The sequence below is a fragment of the Ischnura elegans genome, chromosome 6 (assembly GCF_921293095.1).
Source record: "Ischnura elegans chromosome 6, ioIscEleg1.1, whole genome shotgun sequence".
NCBI classification, from domain to species: Eukaryota; Metazoa; Arthropoda; class Insecta; order Odonata; family Coenagrionidae; genus Ischnura; species Ischnura elegans.
The window spans coordinates 77,838,774-77,860,766 of NC_060251.1; the positions used below are offsets into that span (position 1 = coordinate 77,838,774).

The following is a 21,993-nucleotide window of genomic DNA, read 5'->3' on the forward strand; positions in this document are numbered from 1 at the left end:
CCAACATCGAGATTACCTCATCCCACTCACTCACATAATTCGGTAACCTATCCGCGGCGTCGTGACGCGCCATGTGACATCCCTGAAATACCCACTCGGTGCGATAAACGAGAAACTCAACGCGAGGGCGGGATTTGCCACAAACTACTCCCTAATCTCGACCGATAAAAAAAGAGGAACCCACGAGAGGAGAGAGGGAGAGATCCAGTCGCAGTTTGGCTCGGGAAGAAGATGTGTGGGGCCGGGGAAAGTGGGGAATGAATTAATATGGGCGGTGGAGGGGCCGTTCGCGGGGAAATGGAGTGGCAGCGAGCAAAAGAGAGACGAGAGAGAGAGAGGAAGAGATATTCGATAGCCTGGCGACCGTCACCATCGATTACAATCGAACACAACTCCTTCTCCGCCCCGCTCAACCCTCCTCCTCCTAAATCTCCCCGGCGTAAAAAATATGACGAAAAAGAATAACTCACTACTCTCTCTCTTGCCATTCCAAAAAAAATAAAATATAAACCCCTGTCCTCCTCACCGTTCCGCTACCCTCCAGCCACATCCGAAACTCGACGTCCCTCAAAAAAAAAAAATCAAATAAAATAAACTCCAATCCTCTCCGTAAGCCTCCTCCCGCCTCACACCCTCTTGAACCCTTGAGGAACGGGAAACGGCCGGGGGGGGAGGGGGAAAGGAAGGAAGGGATGAGTTGGAGATGGAAGGGAACTTGAGGAGAGCATTACAATGCTACCGAGAGAGACGGGCTACTGGGGAGCATATAAAAATAATAACGAAATGGGAGGGGGGAATAAAAGAATGGGAGGAGGGGGATGAGAGCCCTGAGACGAGGGGAGGTGGTGAGGGGGAGGATTAGGGGTGAGGGAGGAGAGGACTACCTCTTTCCCTGCTCGCTCTGACTCTTCGCCAGGGGTTTTCCAAAGGGTCTTCTCTTGCTTGCCACGGCTGGCTGGGGGTGAGGGCTCCATGGAGAGGAGAGAGAGAGAAGGTCTCTTCCCCATGTCGCGCGCGCCAAGCGAAAGGAGTTTCGGGGGAAGAGAAGAGCAGGATCAGGGTATTGTAGGGTGGAGCGGGGGGAGTAGATGGGGGAGACGGGTGCGGGCCGGAGCGTGCTGCTAAGGGTATAGGGGAAGGGCGAGGGAGGAGAGGAGTAGAAGGAAGAGAGACGCTCGATGGATGTTCTCCCTCGCCAGGGTACGGGGGTAGAGGGGGCCAGGGTACGAGGGGGGGAAGGCACCGACGGAGGGGGAAGCGTAAGGTGGGATGGGGGAAATATACGGGGGGAATCGCACGGTGGGATGGGGAATCATACGAGGGGAAAGGGTTCGGTGGGATGGGGGAAGGATACTGGAGGAAGGGTGCGTGGGGATGGGGGGACTAGGGTACGGGAGGAGGGGGAAGGGCGTCCGGCGAAACATTAATTTCGGAACCATATCGATCCCGGAGACTGCGAGACTCAATCCCGCCCCTCACATCCCTCACCCTGAACCCCCTTTACCCCTCCGGAGCGCGTCCCTTGTCTACGTCAGAGGGGGAGCGGCAGAGAGAGGGGAGAGCCTTGTTTGGGTGGCGCGCGGGAGGGGAGTCTCTCGGGTTCGGGAGAGTGAATCCGGATCGGCCGTATTTCGGGCGGGACCCGCCGAGCCGGCGGAGGCGGCACCGGAGGGCCATTGTCCCGGTTATGTGCTTCCACCTAGCAACGGGAAAGGGAACGACGTGTGGCGAGAGAAAAGGGGCTCTTTTCTCTCGGGGTGCCGAACGGGAGAATCGTCTCCTCTTCTTTATGTCCCTCGCTGCGTGCGCGACGACATAATGCGCGGATTACGAACGCTTTTATGGCTCGCGTTATCGCGTTAAAGGTCGTTAAATGGCTGGCGAAAATGAGTCTGGCGGGAGAGGAGGGACGAATCGGCTGGCGGGAGAGGCTTTGGGGCCTCCGCGCTCATTACCGCCTCTTCCACGCTCGCCGGCTACGCGAAATTCCGCGAGGAGGAGGGGGCACATTCATTTCCTGGGCTTCGGAGAACGGGTTGAGGATTAGCGTTGTGGAGTGCAAAAGCGATTTCGCGTCCGAGAGAGATTCTGCGGCCAATTCGCAGAAATTACGGACAATGACGAGAAGGTAAAGGGAGGGGGTGTGGAGATCAAAAACGCGGGCCTGAGCAAATCGCGCAAACAATGAGAGGAGCCCTGAATTGGTGCGTGGAATATGAACAACTGCATTTGAAACGTCTTTGGTCAAAGTGGCTTCATGAAAAATTGCAATAGAAACAAATGTGGGATGCAAATTTTTTTTCTCGTCGATACTGAGGGAAACAATGAACAAACTATTACCTTGTCTCTCATTTGTCTAAAATGTATCATATTCAAACGATATCGCGTCTAAAGACAAGCGCTGAGGGACTATGGTTTGAACCCACCCAGATATTGTAAATGGAAGAAGAATATTAAAGAAAAATATATTCTCTTAGGGCAAGAGGGTAGCGGGCAAGTTGGTTACTCTAATAATTCCTCGCATACGTTAAAACGCAAGTAACTAGATAGGTAGATTTACGATACATAGATTTATAAGTTATCTTGAAAAATACTTAACGACACTAGCGTAACCTCAAAGGTCATCTAAATCACGAAATAAAAGAAAAAGGGTGAAATGAAGATTTGATATTTCTCTCATTGATGGCAGTTTCGCAGACTTAAACACGATTGAATGAATCAAGGCTAAAAAAGGAAAAGGGAAACCATGTGTTTCGGCCAGAAAAGAGCCTTAAAATTTTTTTTAATGACACCGAGAGGAAAGTTTTACTTTACTATGGCTAGTTCTTTTGAGGTTTTCCCATTCATACGCTCAAATACCGTCGTAAATATCCACTTAACAGCAGTCTACAAGTCAAAAATTCACTTTTGGGACATTATATTACCCTCAGACGCAAAACGGTTGTTTTGACGAGGAAAGTATATAAATTTCCTAAATGATTAAAGTTTACAGGCCTGAAATTTAATCCGATAACTGAAGTAGAATCAAAGACGAAACGCAAAATTCTATATTATATTATATTTACATTAACCTAGCCATCACAGCAATACCATTAAATTACGATTCTCCATACACTGAAAATACATCTATCACACTTCATAGATAAAATTTAAGAACTAAGAATATATTATACAGTAGTCGTCGTGAGTACAAAGAACGATGGAGGGCCGTACTTTAATTCCAATAAAAATGGTTAAATTGACTGCTAAAGAAGGGTAATTAAAAAATATACCGCGAAGGCAACAAAAACGTACTAAAATACAATCTAACAAGTAACGTTGATTCGTGAAAATAGAGTTTAAAGCATAACACCCAAAAGAAAAATATAGGAAAGTACATTGACCCAATACAAACTAACTTTTTATTACGACGAATATTAATATACAAAAAGCAATGAAGAGAAAAAGTAATCGACATTTATTAAACGTTTAGAAGGCTTAATTCTTAAGGAAATACCTTGCACTTGGAATCACTTTTCAGAAGTTTAATTTAAATAATGACAACTCTTCCGAACTATTAATTGCTCAACATTAATTGTGGAACTTTGGAAGCATTTGATCCTCAGTGGTTGGTTCTCTCGGATTAATTACGGGGAAAATTTAATTTTATTACATAAGAAATATCAGTGATTGAACTTCGATTGAAATTTTCCTCACTACATTGGCAGAGAAATTCAACGAATTGAAATGACAGAATGAAGCATAAAATTTCCGAAGAAAATACGTTTGTTTTCGCTAAACGATACCTATTTTGGAATAATTAAGGGAGAGCGGATAAAAATATCCATTATGATTTAATCGACAAAAGAGAATATTAATTTTGTGCACGCGGATTTACTTTTAGAAAGAGAATAAGTCAGTACCCCTACCAATATATGATTCGTAAATATTTTAACTACGGATTGAATATGAGCGTACTCGAAAGAATACTGATTTGTGGACGAGAATAGAGCTAAGATAAACCCAATTGCGATACACTACATAAGAGACAGCGGCACGCACTGTAGGCAGTACATCGGATGGTTTGGGAGGGTGATTGGTGGCACATACTAATCAGTTAAATTGAAAGAATGAAAGGAATATACTATAAAAATTGAGAGTTCTAACAGAAGCAGAAGTATCGGAGGGTAAAGAATGTGACGCATTAAGATAAAATGGATCATTAAAGGATTGGAACGTTACATCATCCAACTGCGCTCGAGGAAAGATTTAGTATGTCTGTTGTTAAGTTTATTTCAACAAATATCGGATTTACATCAACGACTATTTTTGCACCGCGATATATCGGATAGGATAAATCATCAATAGATTCTTCTTTCGTCAGTCACTCAAAGGTTGTTACGACCCAATGCTGATGTAATGGCAGAAGTTCGTAGACTTAGTTTTTGATGTTCCATCGAGTCGGTCTTAGAAATAAATAATCATCAGTATAATAAACTCTGCTTATCTAGCTTCATTTCATCATTTATTCTACTATTTTGCTTCCACTTTTCTTTCCATTTGCCGTCTCCATTCTTCAAGGACTCGGTCATTTTCAATCTTTTCTTATCTTTCTATACACTTCTCTCCATTAATCTTTCTCGTATATCAACTACACAACTTTTCATTATCAAACGGAAAATATTAGCTACGCTTTATTATGGTTACCACACGAAAAAATTGACATTCATTCCAAGTGTTTCGAGGAATCACAAGGAGGGAAACCTGTAGGCTTAACAAATATTGCTGCGCCAAAAATCATTCTTCATGATCTGGACTCGAATCACAATAAGATACTTGCGAAGAGCATAAGCAGCAGTTAGTATAATCGGAAACGAGTAAAGCCTAGTATTATACATCATCGCTAGCTGATTAGTTTTATCACTTAAGTGCTGCACCAATAGTTTGAAACTTAATCCTAGAAGCAGCTAATATCCGCTGATCAAACAAGTGTGTTTTTGGAATTTTTGTAATGCGATCATTCTTTGTGTGCATCAAGGCCCTCATGCCCTTCCGTGAAAAGTGTAGTAATCCATGGTAATATATTAGCAAACAAGTTAATAATGCGTGAATTAGATACTGAAATGGCATCGAGGATTTAAGGTTTCGTTAGGGAATTTTTACTTCAGAAATGCTAGGGGCCTACCCAGCGGTAATCATCCATGGGATAACCTACTCAGAGTGTAAAAAATTCAAATTATTTCTGGAAGGAAATACTCAATGAATTTTTCCTTGCGGAATTTTACATAAAAAAACGGAAATCCTGCACTACTTGTTCATCGTTCATTATCGTCATGTATCGGACGAAAAAGGGTAAGATCAGCTTTACACTCGTCAAACCGCATCTGGAATCGCAAACGTATAGGATGTGGTTAAAAAAGATTCAATCCGTGGAATAAATGTAAATCAGGGAAAAGTTGTGTGAAACGTCAGTAGCTGGTGCGAGCAGAGAGCTACAGTCGTACAGAAACCTTAAAAACAAGAAGGATTATCGCTAACAGATAGGTATAGTACAGAACATGATGATACTTTGCATATTCCACGGATTTTTATTAAACACCCACCGAGGTTTCAACTACTGAGCGTCGAACTCATGCAACAAACAACTATGAATATTATAAGTCCGATTTTGAATAAAAATATGAGGAATATACAAAGTATTATTCAATAAGAAAATTTGCCACCAAGTGACCCCTGAAGGAGTTTCTTTGGTTCGGATAGGTAGAGGTAATCGTTTATTTATCGCGGTAATTGAAGGAATCTAATCGATGTAAGATAAAACTTCACGATTTATAGATATAGAATTATGTCAAAATCAAGCAATTAAAATTCGCATCATAATATTTCTTAAGGCTACACGATGTCTTAACACGTACAAGCCAACGTGAATGCATGAACGATTTTGGTGGATCGGAAAGGAACATGTACGAATGCATGATCCAAATTAGAACAGGTTCTATTTTCTATTCATGCGTTCACACAAGTTAAGTGGTTATACGGTACATTTTAGTGCTCATTCACGTGTTTTCCATACATTTAGACATTAACTCGTACATGTTAATGCATCATATAACAAGGCCTTTACAGGATAACGGCTCGCGTCCTGGAATCCTCCGCCACACACCAATTGAGGCGACTTGTGGGGAAGGATACAGTTGTAGGTGTGTAGCTTGAGGTTCGAGAATGCCTCATTAAGATTTCGATTCTTCCAGTAATCGTTGGAACTATCGCGCATTCACACAACGATGGCTAAAACCTGTCCTACCCTCCAGGGCTGAAATCTAAAGTGAACCAGATATTGACGGTAGCAAATTGAGGTATTAAGCAAAGCTGTTGAGGTATGCAGGGTCAAGATATTACTGTGTTCACCTTATATTTAAATAATGATTTTTTTTCCGCCCATATTCTTCGTACATCGCTCTATTTTTTCATGAATAAATCCATGAAAAAATAGAGCGATGGTAGTTTCACAAACTTTTCGTCCTTCTCTTGTCCCTTCCTCTTCCGGTTTTGCAGCGCCTAATCATCGCAAAGTGGCAACGTTTAGAACTACGTGAACTATTGTCCGGACATGCTTTTACACAGCTGGTTGTGCCACCTATCGTTAGGACGATCGCTGGGACAATCGTAATATGAATGGGGCAGAAGAACACGTACCTGTGATTCTGTTCCGAGTCCTGCTTGGGTCCCGTCGCGACGATCGCCGGGTGCAGATGGTGGTGCGGATGATGGTGATGGTGCGGATGGTGCGGGTGGCCCACGTGCGGGTGTTGGTGGTGCGCTGAGCCGGAGGTGGCACCCGCGGGTCCCGACGAGCCACCCGCGCCGCCGCCGCCACCCCCGGCCCCCGACCCCGAGCCCGACGACGAGGACCCAGAGCCGGCGTTGGAGGTCGCACCGCCGCCGGGCGACGCGTGCGACGACGAGGAGGCGGCAGCCGCGGCGGCTGCGGCCGACGACGCGGCCGCCGCGTGGTGCGCGATGTGCTGGTGCACGGCTGCGGCGGCGGCGGCCGCGTGGTGGTGGTGGACGTGGTGCGGGCTGAGGCCGGGATGCGGCTGGATGAGGCCGGTGGTGGGCGAGAACCGGTAGAAATCGCTGCGGAAGGCGAGCGAAACGTCGTTACTATTTATTCATAGTTTTAATCATAGAATCCAACCAATTAATAAAGAATATACAAACATCCAAGGAAACAAATATTTTGTTTTGAATATTTTTTTGCTTATTACCGTGCAAACTTCGTCATGCATCACGTTCGATAAGAAAGCAATAAAAAGCTATTTTACGTTTTTTTGACCGATACTCTCAATATGCTTCTCTTTCATGAAGATTTAGTCGCCGTTTTACCAATGAAGTGCAAAGTGTAAGCCATTTTTGTTGTCATCATCTTCTTGAAATACTACTACTTGGCTTTGACTGCATCTTCTTGACTCGAACATTACAAACGAATACGTTAGGACACTTATGAAGAGCGACAGAGCACTTTTGAATGACAGAGGTGACAATATTTCAGGATTCTGCAGGAATCTACGACTAGCTACGACTCATCAGCCACGAGTCTATAGCTATTAGATTACGGAATGCAATATGAGAGACAATGAAGTCACTCTGTGTCGCAATTCTTGTTTTCCATGGGAAAAATGTTTGAATAACATCCAACGTATTACGCAAAGAGTACGCGAAGTTATGTTCAACACGGTCATACTAAGCAAGAATTTCATATGAAAAAAACTTAATGAGTAAATGATACGAATTAAAAATTGGTTTACAACAGTGTCCAACTGTTAAATTGACTTTTCAAATCCGAAATTTAAAATTCCCAAATTCCTTCGATTTAAAATGACAGGGTCATAAAGTGACGAGGAAAATTACGGCCGGAATCTCTGATGAAGGCGATTCATTGCCGTATCGAGCTAAACATAAGAACCTCTGACAATGACATGTTCATATTAGATCACGGAAAATGAACGAGACGACTCTCCATTTATGATCACCAATATCAGATGATATTCGGCTACCACGACAAGTAATGTTTATTGGCTTATTCAAAATTTCAGTAGCCTCGATCGCAAAAATAATGATCCTTTTAAGAAGTTTGAAAATGATAGGTAAGAGAGTACAGCGAATACCTTGGATACGAGCAAATCAATTGATGAAAGAGGATTTCAAGTCTCACCTGGGCAAACTGGTACTGGATATCGGTAAGGAGGTGGGATACGGACTTCGGAAACCGGCACCAGCTGTAGAAATCGGATACATGCTCGGTGTGTGCCTAAAATTAAAACAAAAATTTAGAAAAACATTTCAACAAGACATTAAATAGTACTAAAAATAAATTGCTTTTGGTTTTTTCTTCTTGAATTTTCTTTTCCTCAAAAAATCTCGTAAATAGAGGTAACGGATTATCTCTATGCGCGAGAATGCCATTACTAGCTTGGGATGGTGTATAATGAGTCTTAATGCCAAATTAAATACCCTAAATTCCTAACTACCGATTCCAATGCAGCTCTAAAATACAAATCACCAAATAGATGACAGAATTACAAAGAAACCATACTAATGCATAAATGAAACTCTTCTATTAGTTTTCTTGAGTGCAAAGGATATTTTTTCTCAGCATTAAAAACATAAAAATGATTGTAACAAAATATTTTCCCACGGAACAGCTAATAGTGTGTCAAAAGGTATAACAGAAGAGAATATTATACTATAGATAAAATTGAGGCATTTCGTGAGCTAGTTCAGGGCTTGCGACTAAAAACATTGTGACAACATAGTTTACACGTAATTTGGAGTCCGGATAGTTTTCAACATCATTTGAAGGAAAGGTGAAAATTTCAGCCTATACCATTCCAAAAGCTATGCTTTCAAACAATTGCAAGCATAATTTCGTGGAAAGAAGCATCCACAAGAATGTTTCGTCGTAAAAGTGAAAATTTTCCAAATTCGACAGGAAGTAAATGCCATTCTAGTTATGCTATTAATGCTATGCTATTCTCTGAAGAGATGGTACCAACAAAAATTTAGTTTTCACGTTAATATAAGATTGGAATACTTAAGGCTGTGAACTTAAAATACCATCAAACTATCACACACCATATAATAAAAAGAGGTTATGAAAATTATTGGGAATCCTCACGAGAAAAAGATAAATTACTTACCATGATGCAGCTACTTGCGACATTTCTGGACTGAGCATGGGATACGGATACTGTCCGGTGGAGAACGGGTACATTGTTGGCCTCGTTAAACCTGAGACGTGGATAAAATGGAAAGATTCATCAGTACTTAGCATACATTTCGGCGCACAGACCCATCACCAATATTAAATGAAACTACGGCAGTAATAATTAAAAAACGTGCATCAGAGATTATAAAATGAATAATTTTGTTTCCCATTAGTCCAAGAGTAAATAAATGGAGATGATGCCAATGAATGGATTGAATCATTAATGCAAAGTTTTTCACTACTGAGAAATTAAATATTATTATAGTTAGCAATACCGCGAACTCAACTGTAGTTATTTAGCAGTTAGTTTCATTTCTAATAGCACTAAATACTCCTTATTTATACTTAAAAGTTATTAGATAAACTTACCAAGGTAAAAATCCCAGTGCATTATTACTACCCACCACCATTAGAAGTTAAAAAAATTTTGCAACTCAAAACTATATGCCCGAGTAATAATTACGCTGTAAAAAAGTAAGGAATACGGATAACACTATATCCTCATCCCAAAACCTATTATTAAAAAAAAATAACTTCAAAGATTATTAGTCTTCTTAGAAAAATGAGTAATCTGGAAGAATGCGCTTCCTAACACATAGCAGATTCTAAATCGAAATCCGCAAAGCAAAAACTACAATTTAACCTCGAACACCAAGTAGAATGTTGTTGAGGACCGATGAACGGAAGAGTCACAGATGGAATGGAAAACAAACCCAAAGCACGTAATAATCTGGATATGGAAACATTTCATCCGAAGACAAATAGTCGTATAAAGATTCTCAAGAAGAATCGAAAACCTACGACTCCATCGTGAATCCACGAGATGTTGCGACTTGCACTTAAAAGATCAGAGGCAATACACGATGAAAAATTAATGATCAATACGAAAGAGAATAAAATGAACATCAATGAATGAATATTAATGAAAAATTGGAAAGAGAGAAACTCAAAGCAAGGAACAAGACGATATCGACAGCATGCTGCTGGCTCCAAGGCAATATCATAGGACAATGGCCAAAGACAATTATCAAAGCTATGCCGCGCAAAGATGATAATTCACTGAAGGCATTCGTGCGGGGAATATGAAGCGAACATCGATTAGAGTCACCAAGAATCAGAATGCTTTAATACATAAAAGTTTGAAAAATTCAAATTTTCAAGATTTGTAGAATGGAATAGCAGATTAAAATTCACAGGAGGACCACGGGTAAGTTGTAAGATCAGGGTGAGGGGTAAGAGGAGTAAGTTGTAGCAATTACCTGATAGGGAAAATTACTCTTCGCTGATAAAATATCCTCAGAACTTCTGTTCATTTTATTTCACTCCGCATCAGCATCACGGTCACCTTAAGCATTCTAGCGATAAAGGTAGGTGTAACAATCCCATTAGTAATGAATATTGGAGTTCGATCCAATTACTTCAGCTACATGTGATTCGCTTCTAAATATTACTAGATCTGCTACGTTTCGATGAGAATATCTCTAATTTGCATAGCACTAGGCTTGAGAAATTGCACAGTACAACTTAATACGTTCATCAGAAGTTATCTTTTGAACACATACCTTCACGTGAAAGACTCACCGAAAGCAAATTTCCGCGCTCCTCGCTGAATGAAACAGAATCAAAGGACGTAGACAAATGATCATTCAAGATGTTGCAGGAATTACACATAATAATCCAGGTCACGGACTAAGACTCGGACTCAAAATAAATTTAATGATTTACAGTTCTGAGAGCCCGATCATCCTTTAGGAAGGTGCAAGTTTCACAAAGATATTTCGGTCATCATTCAGACTGTATCCGAGAAGGAAATATGAAATGACATCATCAGAGCAATTCAACAAAAAGTTATGAAATCTGTAATAATGAACCAGTTTTTTTCAACTCGCTCAAAATTCTTCATAATGACCGAATGGAAGGGGCATCCACGAGATGAAAACTTCGCCACGTGAGGATGCTCTTTCTTTCAACTGCATTTTTGGAGACATGAATCGAGCAGACCACTTAAAAAACCAACAACCGTTCACATCCTACCGTCGTCTACCGAGTCGTAAAGAGTGAGACCATTCCGAACCCGCACACAGAAAATACCAGCAACTCACGATGGCCCACCTTTTGAAAAAAAAATTATCTCCCCGTCACTTGAGCTGAATATTTTTTTCCTAAGAATAATAAGCGGTTTCCTTCACGCGACCATCAATTCTAAAATAAAACCGCTCATCTCCTCAAAAACACACCACCATCCAATTTACCTCCGCACGTCATATGCAAAAGGGGAAACAAAATGATATCATCTCTACAAACACCACAAGTTTTTTTTTTTTAACAGGGATTCCTACCCCTGGATGACATAACTCACCACCATGGCCACCGTCCATAGACCGCGATACATAATGCTTGACTACCCCCAGGGTTCCAAACCCTTACCCTAAAAACTCCATGCGTCTCATTCCTCACCAGAAACCCTCGAATCTTTTAGCTTTTTAATTTCAGGATACACGACTAGGCCACGCGCATTGAAACCATTGCCGGGCCACAATGGCTTTCATATTTCGTTCTCCCCCGTTGGCCACCCATGGTGCAATGACGAGCTGCCAAATTCTCGGTTGGTACCGAAAAAAAAACTCTTAAGCTGCTGCGTCCTCAACTCCTTCCCCCAAAATCGTGGAAGCAGCCACACTCGCCGACATTATACATATACAATCTCCCACTTAGGCACCGAATTTAACTGGCATTTAATTTGATCGCGATTGGGAACACGAGGCTCTACTCACCATTATCTCCTGGGTATTCAAATCAAGATTAAAACTGAAAAAATGATATAATTAACTAATTTAATGAGGTTAGTTTCTGGGCATACGGAGAGAATCAAATGAAGGGAAAAAGTGATTTCTAAATAACATAAATTTCATTTTGATCTTTCTCGCCTCTCTACCAAGGAAATGATTACCTTGGAAACAACGAATTACTAGCTTGGAAATGCATCTTAATAAAACTTGCGTAAATGTATCTTTCTAATAATATTAGGAGCCGAACTTAAATCCACATCCGACGATAAGGATGTTCCTGGTGAAAAAGTTAACTATTTTCGCGGGTGCGTCGATTCCTAGTTTCGGGAGCTAATGAAATATTTGGAGATTTCTCCGGTGAAACTCGGCAAACGTTGAATGAGCACCTACAAAATGTACACCGGGGGCAGTAAATTTAACATAGAAAAGTATTCTTCAAGAAGAATTTGATGTGAAAGAAAATTTTTAATAAAAGATGGTATATATAAACTTACTCTTGACTAAAAAGAGACTAACCAAACCAATACGTACGCATTAAATTATAAACCATCCCTCAAGTTGAAGAAAATTTATTAATTCCAATAAAATTTTTTCATGACGATGAAGTTATAGCATTGAAATAGGTTTATCAAATAAATTTCTTAGCGGAAATACTTGTACGTTAGCATGGAGTATAGCAAAAAGAAAATGGAATATACGCTCTAGATAAATCTCGTATATAAATCAAGTACTTAAGTGTACGTATAAATGCAATGAAAAATGGAAAACCTATAGATTTCTCGAAAAAACAGCTCACATCAAGAGAATAAAAATCCCACAAAACATAAACAAAAATATAATCTCTCGATCACAAAAAAGTGCTCATGGCATCAGAAAAGAAATTTAAATCAGCAGCCGGAAATAATGGAGCAGAGATAATTTATTATCCGTCCCGATGAGTTACATTTCTTAGGAAATTTGATTCGGCCGTTATGTCAGGGATGGCTTGATATTCTCGAGGGGAAATTGCTACGCAATACAGGACGTACGGAAGGTCGAAATCTCCTTAAAAACTGAGTCACCGGCTTTCTTTCGCGTTGGCGGACTGGAATTGGTATTGATTATCGACCCCTACTACCTCCAACCGCCAGGAAATCCCTTCTGCCGAAATATTTTACGCAGCAGTAGACAGGAAACCTTATTAACCACACACCCTCGCAACCATCCGGGACTTAACTCGTCGTATTCCACCCTCCAAAAAATCACCCCTCCCGCTTCGTCCTCGGCGCCGTTCTCCTCACCCCTTCCCCAAACTCCCTTCTGCCCAACGGTCCATTTCCCCGGATCCCCGATTCCCATCCCCATAAATTTCCCCCAACCAGCTTAGCTTCCCCTTGAAGAACTCCCCTCCAATTACAACGGCCACCAAGCAAATCCTAATTCATAGAATGGAAAACAAGCACATCCCTGCACCGGCATCGAGAAAATCACCGAGATATTGAGCGATATTATCCATAAATTCTGGGCTAAACGTATGGGATACAGGAAAATATAAATAAAGGGATTGCTGTAACATTTTGCACGGTTGAAACCTGGATTGCAAGGGTGGAAAAGCATTTCCTTTGCGGATAAATAATTAGTAGTAGTATTTGGATTTAGGGTGCGTCGACGGCAAGGTCATTTTGCACCACTACTGTGCTATTTAATTACAAAAGTTATGTATAAAGTAATCTACTGCATCTGATGTCTTCGTTGAAAGTGTGTGCATAATTAGACTTTATTAAAAATGTTTATTTCTCTGAGAAACCGAAATGTACAGATTAAGTTGGTAGGGTGGTCTCCTAAAAGGGTTTTTAGGTCTCCCCCTAGATTATTTCGTCTTCGCGCTTCGCGGTACTTAACACAATCTAGCATGATGTGTCTAATACTTAATGGACATTTACAATCCCCACATTGGGGAGGTTCCTTCTCTTCAGTAAAGAGATACGCATGGGTCAGGGGGCTGTGCCCTATCCTCAATCGTGTAAGTACTACTTCCTCTCTCCGATTACTACGAGCTGAGGAGGGCCACGCTGCTACCATGTCCTTGATGCCACGGAGCTTGTTATTATTTAGAATCCTCCATGACTCCCTCCATTTTCCAAATACCACGTTTCTTAGAGATGCTCGTAAGTCCTCGTGGGGAACCAGCGTTGAGACAAGAACTTCGTTTTTCAGAGCTTCCTTGGCCATAGCGTCTGCTATCTCATTCCCGGCTATCCCCTCATGTCCCGGTACCCACAGAAAATGGATATTCAAACCCTTTCTCGAAAGGGTCAGCAGGAGAGAGTGTATTTCTTGCACGATCGGGTGCACGGGTGAGAAGCCTGAGATGGCTTGTAGCGAGCTCCTGGAGTCAGTGCATATGACAAAGGAGCCGCCGTGGTCAACTAGGGCTTCTAGAGCTGTCCTTATGGCATAAAGCTCCGCCGTGTACACACTGCACATCGGGTGAAGCTTTGCTCTGATGTTCCCGTGGATAGGGGAGAACACTGCACATGCACAAGCAGAGTTATCTTTCGAACCGTCAGTGTAAACGGGGGTAAGGTCGGGGTGATTCCATCGGAACATGGCAAACAAACGCTGGTACTCCGAGGGAGTTGTGGAAGACTTCGGTCGAGATCGTGAAAGAATATTCACCACCGGAGTGGGAGTGATCCAAGGGGGGTGTTCCGAGAATGAAACAGGATACACTTCAGGTAGCGTGAATTCGCATCCGCGAATAAAATCGTTAAAACGAACGCTTACTGGTCTGGTTGCTTTAGTCCTTCGGTTAAAAACATTAATAAAACGGGGTTTAAAAAGTAAACTATAACATGGGTGACTCGTCATTGCTAAAATTTTGGAAACGTAGCTACAAAGAAGCCAGGTCCTTCGGTAGCATAGAGGAGGCTCGCCTGCGTCGGTATATATGCTGGGAATCGGGCTGGTCCTAAACGCCCCAGTGCATAGTCGCAGACCTGCGTTGTGCACTGAATTAAGTGCTTTCAAATACGTCTCGCGAGCGGACGCATACACGAATGAGCCGTAGTCTAATTTCGACCGCACCAGTGTGCGGTAAAGTAAAATTAAGGTGGTGCGGTCTGCTCCCCAAGATGCGTGGCTTAAAAACTTTAAAATGTTCAAAGACTTCAAACAGTTTACCTTGACAGAATTAATGTGCTCCTTCCAGTTGAGTTTGTGGTCGAGGGTCATCCCCAGAAAACGGACTGATTCCACAAATGGGAGGTTTCTACCACCTAGGTGTAACGTGGGATTTACATGGACGCCCCGAGTGCGAGAAAAGTGGACGCACTTTGTTTTCTCCAAAGAGAAAAGGAAGCCGTTATTTTGGGTCCATTTGTGCAGTTTATTGATGGTGAGTTGCGCCATACGCGATGCATTCACGACCCTAGATGATCTGCAGAAAATCGCGAGATCATCCACAAACAGTGACCCTAACACTGGCTCCTTGATGCAGTGAGCTATGTCGTTGATCGCAATAGCGAACAACGTCACGCTCAGAACGGAGCCTTGGGGAACTCCGTTGTCAAGAGGGTAAAAATTTGACAACAACTGTCCCGTCCTTACTTTAAAAACACGGTTGGTTAAAAAATTTTGTATAAAAATGGGCAAACAGCCTCTAAAACCCCACTCGCGTAATACGCGTAGAATCTTACGTCGCCAGACCCGGTCGTAAGCCTTCTCTAAGTCGAAAAATACACCGACTACGTGTTGGCGGAGAAGGAAGGCTTCTTGGATGAAATTTTCAATTCTAACCAAGTGGTCCATTGTGGAACGGTTCCGTCTGAATCCGCATTGTATCCTAGAGAGGAGTTTTCGACGCTCCAGCCACCAAATGAGACGTCGGTTTACCATTCGCTCCATTAACTTGCACAGGCAGCTGGTGAGAGAAATCGGCCGGTAAGAATTCGGATCAGCTCGGTCTTTTCCATGTTTTGGGATGGGAACAATGACGGACTCCCGCCAGGACGGAGGAAAATCCCCATTGGCCCAGAGCTGATTAAAAGTTTCAAGGATTTCCAGCAACGCCGATTCCGATAGATTTCGGAGGAAGGCATTGTGGATCTCGTCGGGTCCTGGGGACGTGTCGTGGGAGTCATGGATGGCAGATTTCAGCTCCCAAATGGTAAATGGCATATTGTAGTCTGCCGTTGTTTTAATTTTTATTTTTATTTTTAATTTTAATTCCTAAGAAATAAGATACGTCACGTTATGCGGAAAATCCATTGGTGCGCATTATTATTATTATTATTATTATAGTATGCTACCTAATAAGGATTAATTTATAATAAAAAGAGAGAAAGGTAGGGCGATTGGTGCCGGCTTTTTATGGCAAGGGCTTAAGTTAAAATAATACAGATAAAATCTTGAGACCTCAATCCTGTCTCGGAACCTGCCAAGCATATATGGATCACTCATTTCGCCAGATAAGGAATCAAATGTTCCACCTCCTCACGTATTTCGCATAAGTAAAATAGAATTTTTCTTCTCCCTACATCTTTCATCCGCTTCAATCGTATCCATCGTTTTATATCTTCGCGGAAATCAAAAACCTACACTGCTGCATATCCCTCACAATTCTTCAATCAAATAATTTGTCACCAATTCGTATTGGCTTGAATGACATCATTGGTCAATGGCTTTCTCTCACAATAACAAAGGCAAGAGTGTATTCAATGAGGCCATTCGGCCATTACATTGCAAAAACACGCACCGTTCTAATGCAGCGGGGAAAATAAAAATGAGCAAATTCTTAAAACACAGGTACGAAATTTAAGCGTCTCACTTGTGCGTACACACTTATCATTCCAAAACAATAAAGAACGATAACACAGGGCCAGAGAACTGGCATTAATCGAAACCTTACAAACGTTCAAATCTTGGAGAAAAAAAGACTGGGACTTCAACCCATGGGGCCAGTATTAAATAGTTAAACTATTAGCGCCAACTCGTCTAGAATAGCAGTTGCTCCTCCTACTCAAAATCACCACCATTCTCTAGATAAGCCTTTTTCTAAGCAGCCAGAAACTAATCCGCGATGGTAAAAATAACATCATTAGTCGGTAGCCTTCCATGACGCCGACCAGGAGAAGAGCATATTCGTGTTCGGGGATCGCGTCCATATAACCGCGAAAACTCGCACCGCTCTCACAAAACTCGAAAAATAATAATGCAACCCACCCCAACTATCAACCCTCTCCCTCTCTTACCCTCCTCACACCATCAGCACCACTACTTGGGACCGCCACGGCGACTGCCCGTCGAGACCCAGACCACCCCCTAGCGAGGAGTCCCCATTGTCCGCGAGACGTTCGTCCTCCCCTCCTCGCGAACGTTTCACGAACTGCATCCGCCATTGCCGTGCGATTTGAGCGCGTCAGCACACGTCCCTTACCCCCCATCCTCCCCACGGTCTTCGGGGCCATAATGACGACGACCAATCTGGGAAAGTCATTTGGCACACATGAGAGGAGAGCGGAGAGGAAGGGGGGGAGGGATCCGGCCGGGTTATTAGGATGGCATGGAGGGGGGGATGGGGTAGGGTGGGGGTGAGTTCGTGGACGAGGTGGAAGGGGTGAAAAGGGGGTGAGGACGAGGGCGCAGTGGGGGTTGGCGGCGGAAGAAGGGGTTGAGTGAGGGGTTTAGTGGGGGGAGGAGGAAATTCAACCGTCAATTTTTTTATCATATGGTACCCCACCGCGTAGGGTAGATTTAGAAACGAATGGGGGTTTCTTAAGAAATAATATTTTTGATTTTTAATTCCATTTATAATGGGAATAATTATTCCAGATTGACTTTGAGGATTATTTTGTGGTAGTAATAGATGGAATATACATTCAGTTCAGTAAAAAACATTGAAAAATTGAAACTTGCCTTCATTAGAAAAATATTCTGGATTTATAATTGGCGCCATTTCATACAGTGACCTACCCATGTCGTTCCCAGGGAAAGCGATGAACGAATTGATGTTACAACAATTGAACACCAAATTAATCCAAAATTTAAGCTTCTACATCGCTAGTGGATTTGGGGGCTCAAATACGTAATTTTAGAAACGCATTTTCAGTCCCTGCACACCGACATAGTAAAAATATGAGAAACCACACTATATAGGGTTCGATACAAATTAAAATAATTGATGAACACACGGTTAATAAGAATATCTATCGAATAATCAAGGTAAACGGAAGTGAAGCCTATTTTGCGCCATTTCCCTGTATTAAGAAGCTATCTCAAGCATTATAAACTCAGTTAAAAGTCAATAGTAAAAATAATGGGAGAACAATGATGAACAGGTGAGAAAAACACTCTACGCGCCACATTCCAAACGACCATTCCTTAAATGTACGCTTACAAATGATAACTGAAGCTAGGATAGTCAACGAACATTGAATCGCGGAGATGCGAAACCATTCTTGGATGGAATTAATAACGACGTTGAGTAAGGTATTATAAAAATAATAAAGTTAACTGCACAAAAACAGTCACTCGGTAATATGGGAGTTCACCACACGCAAATATTTAGTTTACCAAATATTCCAATCGGCTCTAATGACTTTGTAATCGATAAATATTTAGCGTTGAACAATTCCGAAAATTACACGGTGCTATGGATGTTCACCACGCATAAGATTTAGCTTCACAAATATAAGAACCGCCTTTAATGACTGTGGGGTGGATAAATGTTTAGCGTAAAAATATTCCGAAAATTAAATATGTAAGCATGCAATTATTTATTTATTACATATTGCTACAAGTAGGCTATTGCATGGTGACAGCATTGAATGCAGCTTATTAGTGCCATAATTTCCTATATGCTTCACAGAAATTGTGATAACAACCTTTTACATTTAAACCATAGAAAAAAGACAACCCCATTCTTCTGGCTACGCCAGCGCTATTCTCGTACATCGAGAAGAGCATAAAAATGTAAAACCTTACGCCATTCTGGGTGACATTGCACTGGAATGAATAAAAAAACAAGTTAACCTGAACGTGGAGTACCACGTGTATTTCACGAAGTGGATTCCGAGGAATCTTGGAGCCACTCTAGCTTAAGAGCAAAAGAAGTCGACGAAGATGTAACACTGTATCTATTTTCTGAAAATGAATTCCGATCATTCATTTGTTATTCAAGGAGGCGGATGACTCAACTGAATATTGAGTCACCATCGAACCGATGCAAAGTAAAATTTTTGGAGAGACGGACATAAAAGAAAGACTTGGCAGAGAAAAAACGTAGAAGTGAGAACGAAAACCCCATTGAATTAATTGGGCCATCCACCGCAGGAGAGAAATATCGTACCTCAAAACAGAAAAAAACTAAACAAAATCTTACTCCGAATGAATTTCAAAACAAATAACAAGATGAACATGGACAAGGGTTGTTCCAGCATTGGAATTCCGTTGAAAGAAAGGATACTCACGTATTGAAAGAAACTTAGGGAGTTTCCCTTACCGCGAACACACACTGACGCTCATTACGAAAGCAAACGCATTTAAATAGATGCACTTCAGTAAAATCGTACATGCCGTAAGCGGTGAACTGGTGTAGCTGCGCACCAACCAATACCCCACTAAGTTTATCGTCACCGATTAACTATCCTAAGATTGATTTGACGCAGCTCTCCACTCCATTATCCTGCCTGCTTATCTATCATCTAAGTTATTTAGGATTAAAGGAAAAATCTATCATTTCTCAAGATAATTATTTAGTGCTCGATGATACCCGCAGAGATTTGACTGGCAAAGTTTGTCGATTTTTACGAAGAAAACATTCCCATAAGATAATATGAACACGAATAATAATAAAAAACAAACAATACGCAAATAATCATGAGTAAATTAAAAAGAAAATTGGGAGACCGACAGCGAATACCAAGAGAGCTGGATTTTCGTGGTGACGTTATTATTGAAGCGCACTTAACCATTTGTAAGTGCATCAGCGGTTTAGCTAGATCAAGGGTACACCACATAAGATATACGTATTTTGTGAAAACAATATCCCAAGGTGACTTCAGTGCTTTGCTACACTTCGGGTGGAGGTATAGGGTGTGAATAAAGGCAATGGTTGGCAAGGATATCCTCAAGACTGATGGACTGAAGGTTATGAAAAATTAGGAAAAAGAAGGAAATGAGGAAAACAGATTAACGGCAAAGAAAAGAAAACTAAACCTTGACCAAACTAACGAGAGGAGTGAGCAACGGAATGGGGAACTGCAGTGGTGATGAGTGAAACTGATACACCATTTAGCAATTAAACGTAATTCGACTGTTACTTTTTCTTCTTTTCATAATATTCCGCTAATATTTATGCACTATTCCGATAATTTATAGCAATACATTTTTGATACAACGTCAATAACTAAAATGCGAATTATCTCGAAGTAACTAACTGATATGCAAAAAATCGCAGTAATTAAGCCTTGATATAGAAAGGAACCGTCATTAAGACAGAATCTTCACGCGCGATGATTCTGCTCCTGCTAACGACTAGCTCCGAATGAGTCAAGGGAGACAACCCAACTAGGGTAAGCCCCTGGATACAAAACTCGAATGCTGATTAGTTTCCGGAACGAATCGTGAGACAAGTGATCGAGCGGACGGCAAAAAGCTTCACTTGAGAGAAAAAAAAAATATGAAGAGTACCACGCGATTCCACGGCTCAAGTTTTTTTTTTTTTTTAATATATAGTGAGGAAGAACACACCTCCCCGAGTTGCAGCCGCCCGACGTGAGAACCGAACACTTACGGGATGAGATCGCGACCTCCTCATTCTTTCCGGCTTCATTGTGCCAGCACGGCACGTGGATCGGGCAAGCGGTGCCTAGGATACACTGCGCCCCACCATCGTCCTCCCCCAACTCCCATTCCTGCCTCCCCACCAACCTCCACCTTCACCTGTTTTCTTCCATCCCGACGCCAGAAGCACTTCCATTAAGTTCCCAATAGTTCTCGCATGAGCGAACTCTATACTCGGCTTCCCTCTCAGAGAAATGTGGAAAAAATGGGGTGGGGGTTGGAGCTTTTTTCAGTCGGCAGCGACACTAAATCACCATGAGAGTTGGGGGATGGAAGGGCGGGAGAAAGAATGAAATCCTCCCGACGCTTCGCATTGCTGAGTAATAAAAAAAAGAACCATCTACTCGACGAGCAGCAGCTTGCTAGTCAAAACGGTGGAAAGCAACTGTTTCGCCGGACAACTCATTTTCATTAGCACTATCAAGAAGACTGAAGTGAGCGATTGAGTGCTCAGAACCTTTTCCCGGATGCGCTTGCGGTGTTACTTGGAACACAACAATGCGGATACTTCACTCGATTCAGTAAGACGTTGAAGTGCTGGAGAAACCTTAATAGCACTATGTTTTGATTCCAGCGAGTGCCACATTCGGCCGAAGTTTCTTTGGGAAGTTGACTTAATCCGAACATACATTATACCTCTCTCTGGATACAATATATCCGCAACATAATTACCGGGACACTCCAAAAACCTAGAGCCTAAGTACTCGAGAGCTGATTTAAGATGTAAAGAAATAGCCAATGTTTTCCTTATTGTAATGATTATTTACGAGAATGAACGTTTGATGAGCCTGCGACCGGTGTTATTTGAAAATTAACAATGCAGGTACTTCACTCGATTTAGTAAGACATGAATTTCATTGAGACACCCGATATATAATCCAGCAAATGCTATATTCGGCCGTAGTTTCCTTGGGAAGTTGACTTAATCCGTATTTAAATTCTCTTTCTGGAGAGCATAGATACGATAAACCTGCAGAATTCCGGGAAAGTCCAAAAACCTAGAGCCTGTATATTGGAAAGCTGATTCAAGATGTAGCTAAATATAAATGTAAAGAATAGTATTTTTAACTCACTAATTATAATGGCTCGATAATGATTATTTTTGAGGTTTCATACTTGATTAAACGTTTGTGC

At 41.8% G+C, this 21,993-nt stretch overlaps 1 protein-coding gene across 1 annotated transcript in view; it reads right to left on the minus strand.

Moving 5' to 3' along the window:
- The window catches only part of LOC124161405, a 165,687-nt gene that overhangs the window by 21,512 nt on the left and 122,182 nt on the right, over positions 1-21,993 (minus strand). Inside the window, exons 5-7 of the mRNA XM_046537722.1 lie at positions 9,180-9,270; positions 8,195-8,290; positions 6,676-7,116 (exon numbers count right to left, since the gene is read on the minus strand). Of these exons, the coding sequence (XP_046393678.1) occupies positions 6,676-7,116; positions 8,195-8,290; positions 9,180-9,270 (628 nt within the window). The remainder of the gene's footprint in view (positions 1-6,675; positions 7,117-8,194; positions 8,291-9,179; positions 9,271-21,993) is intronic.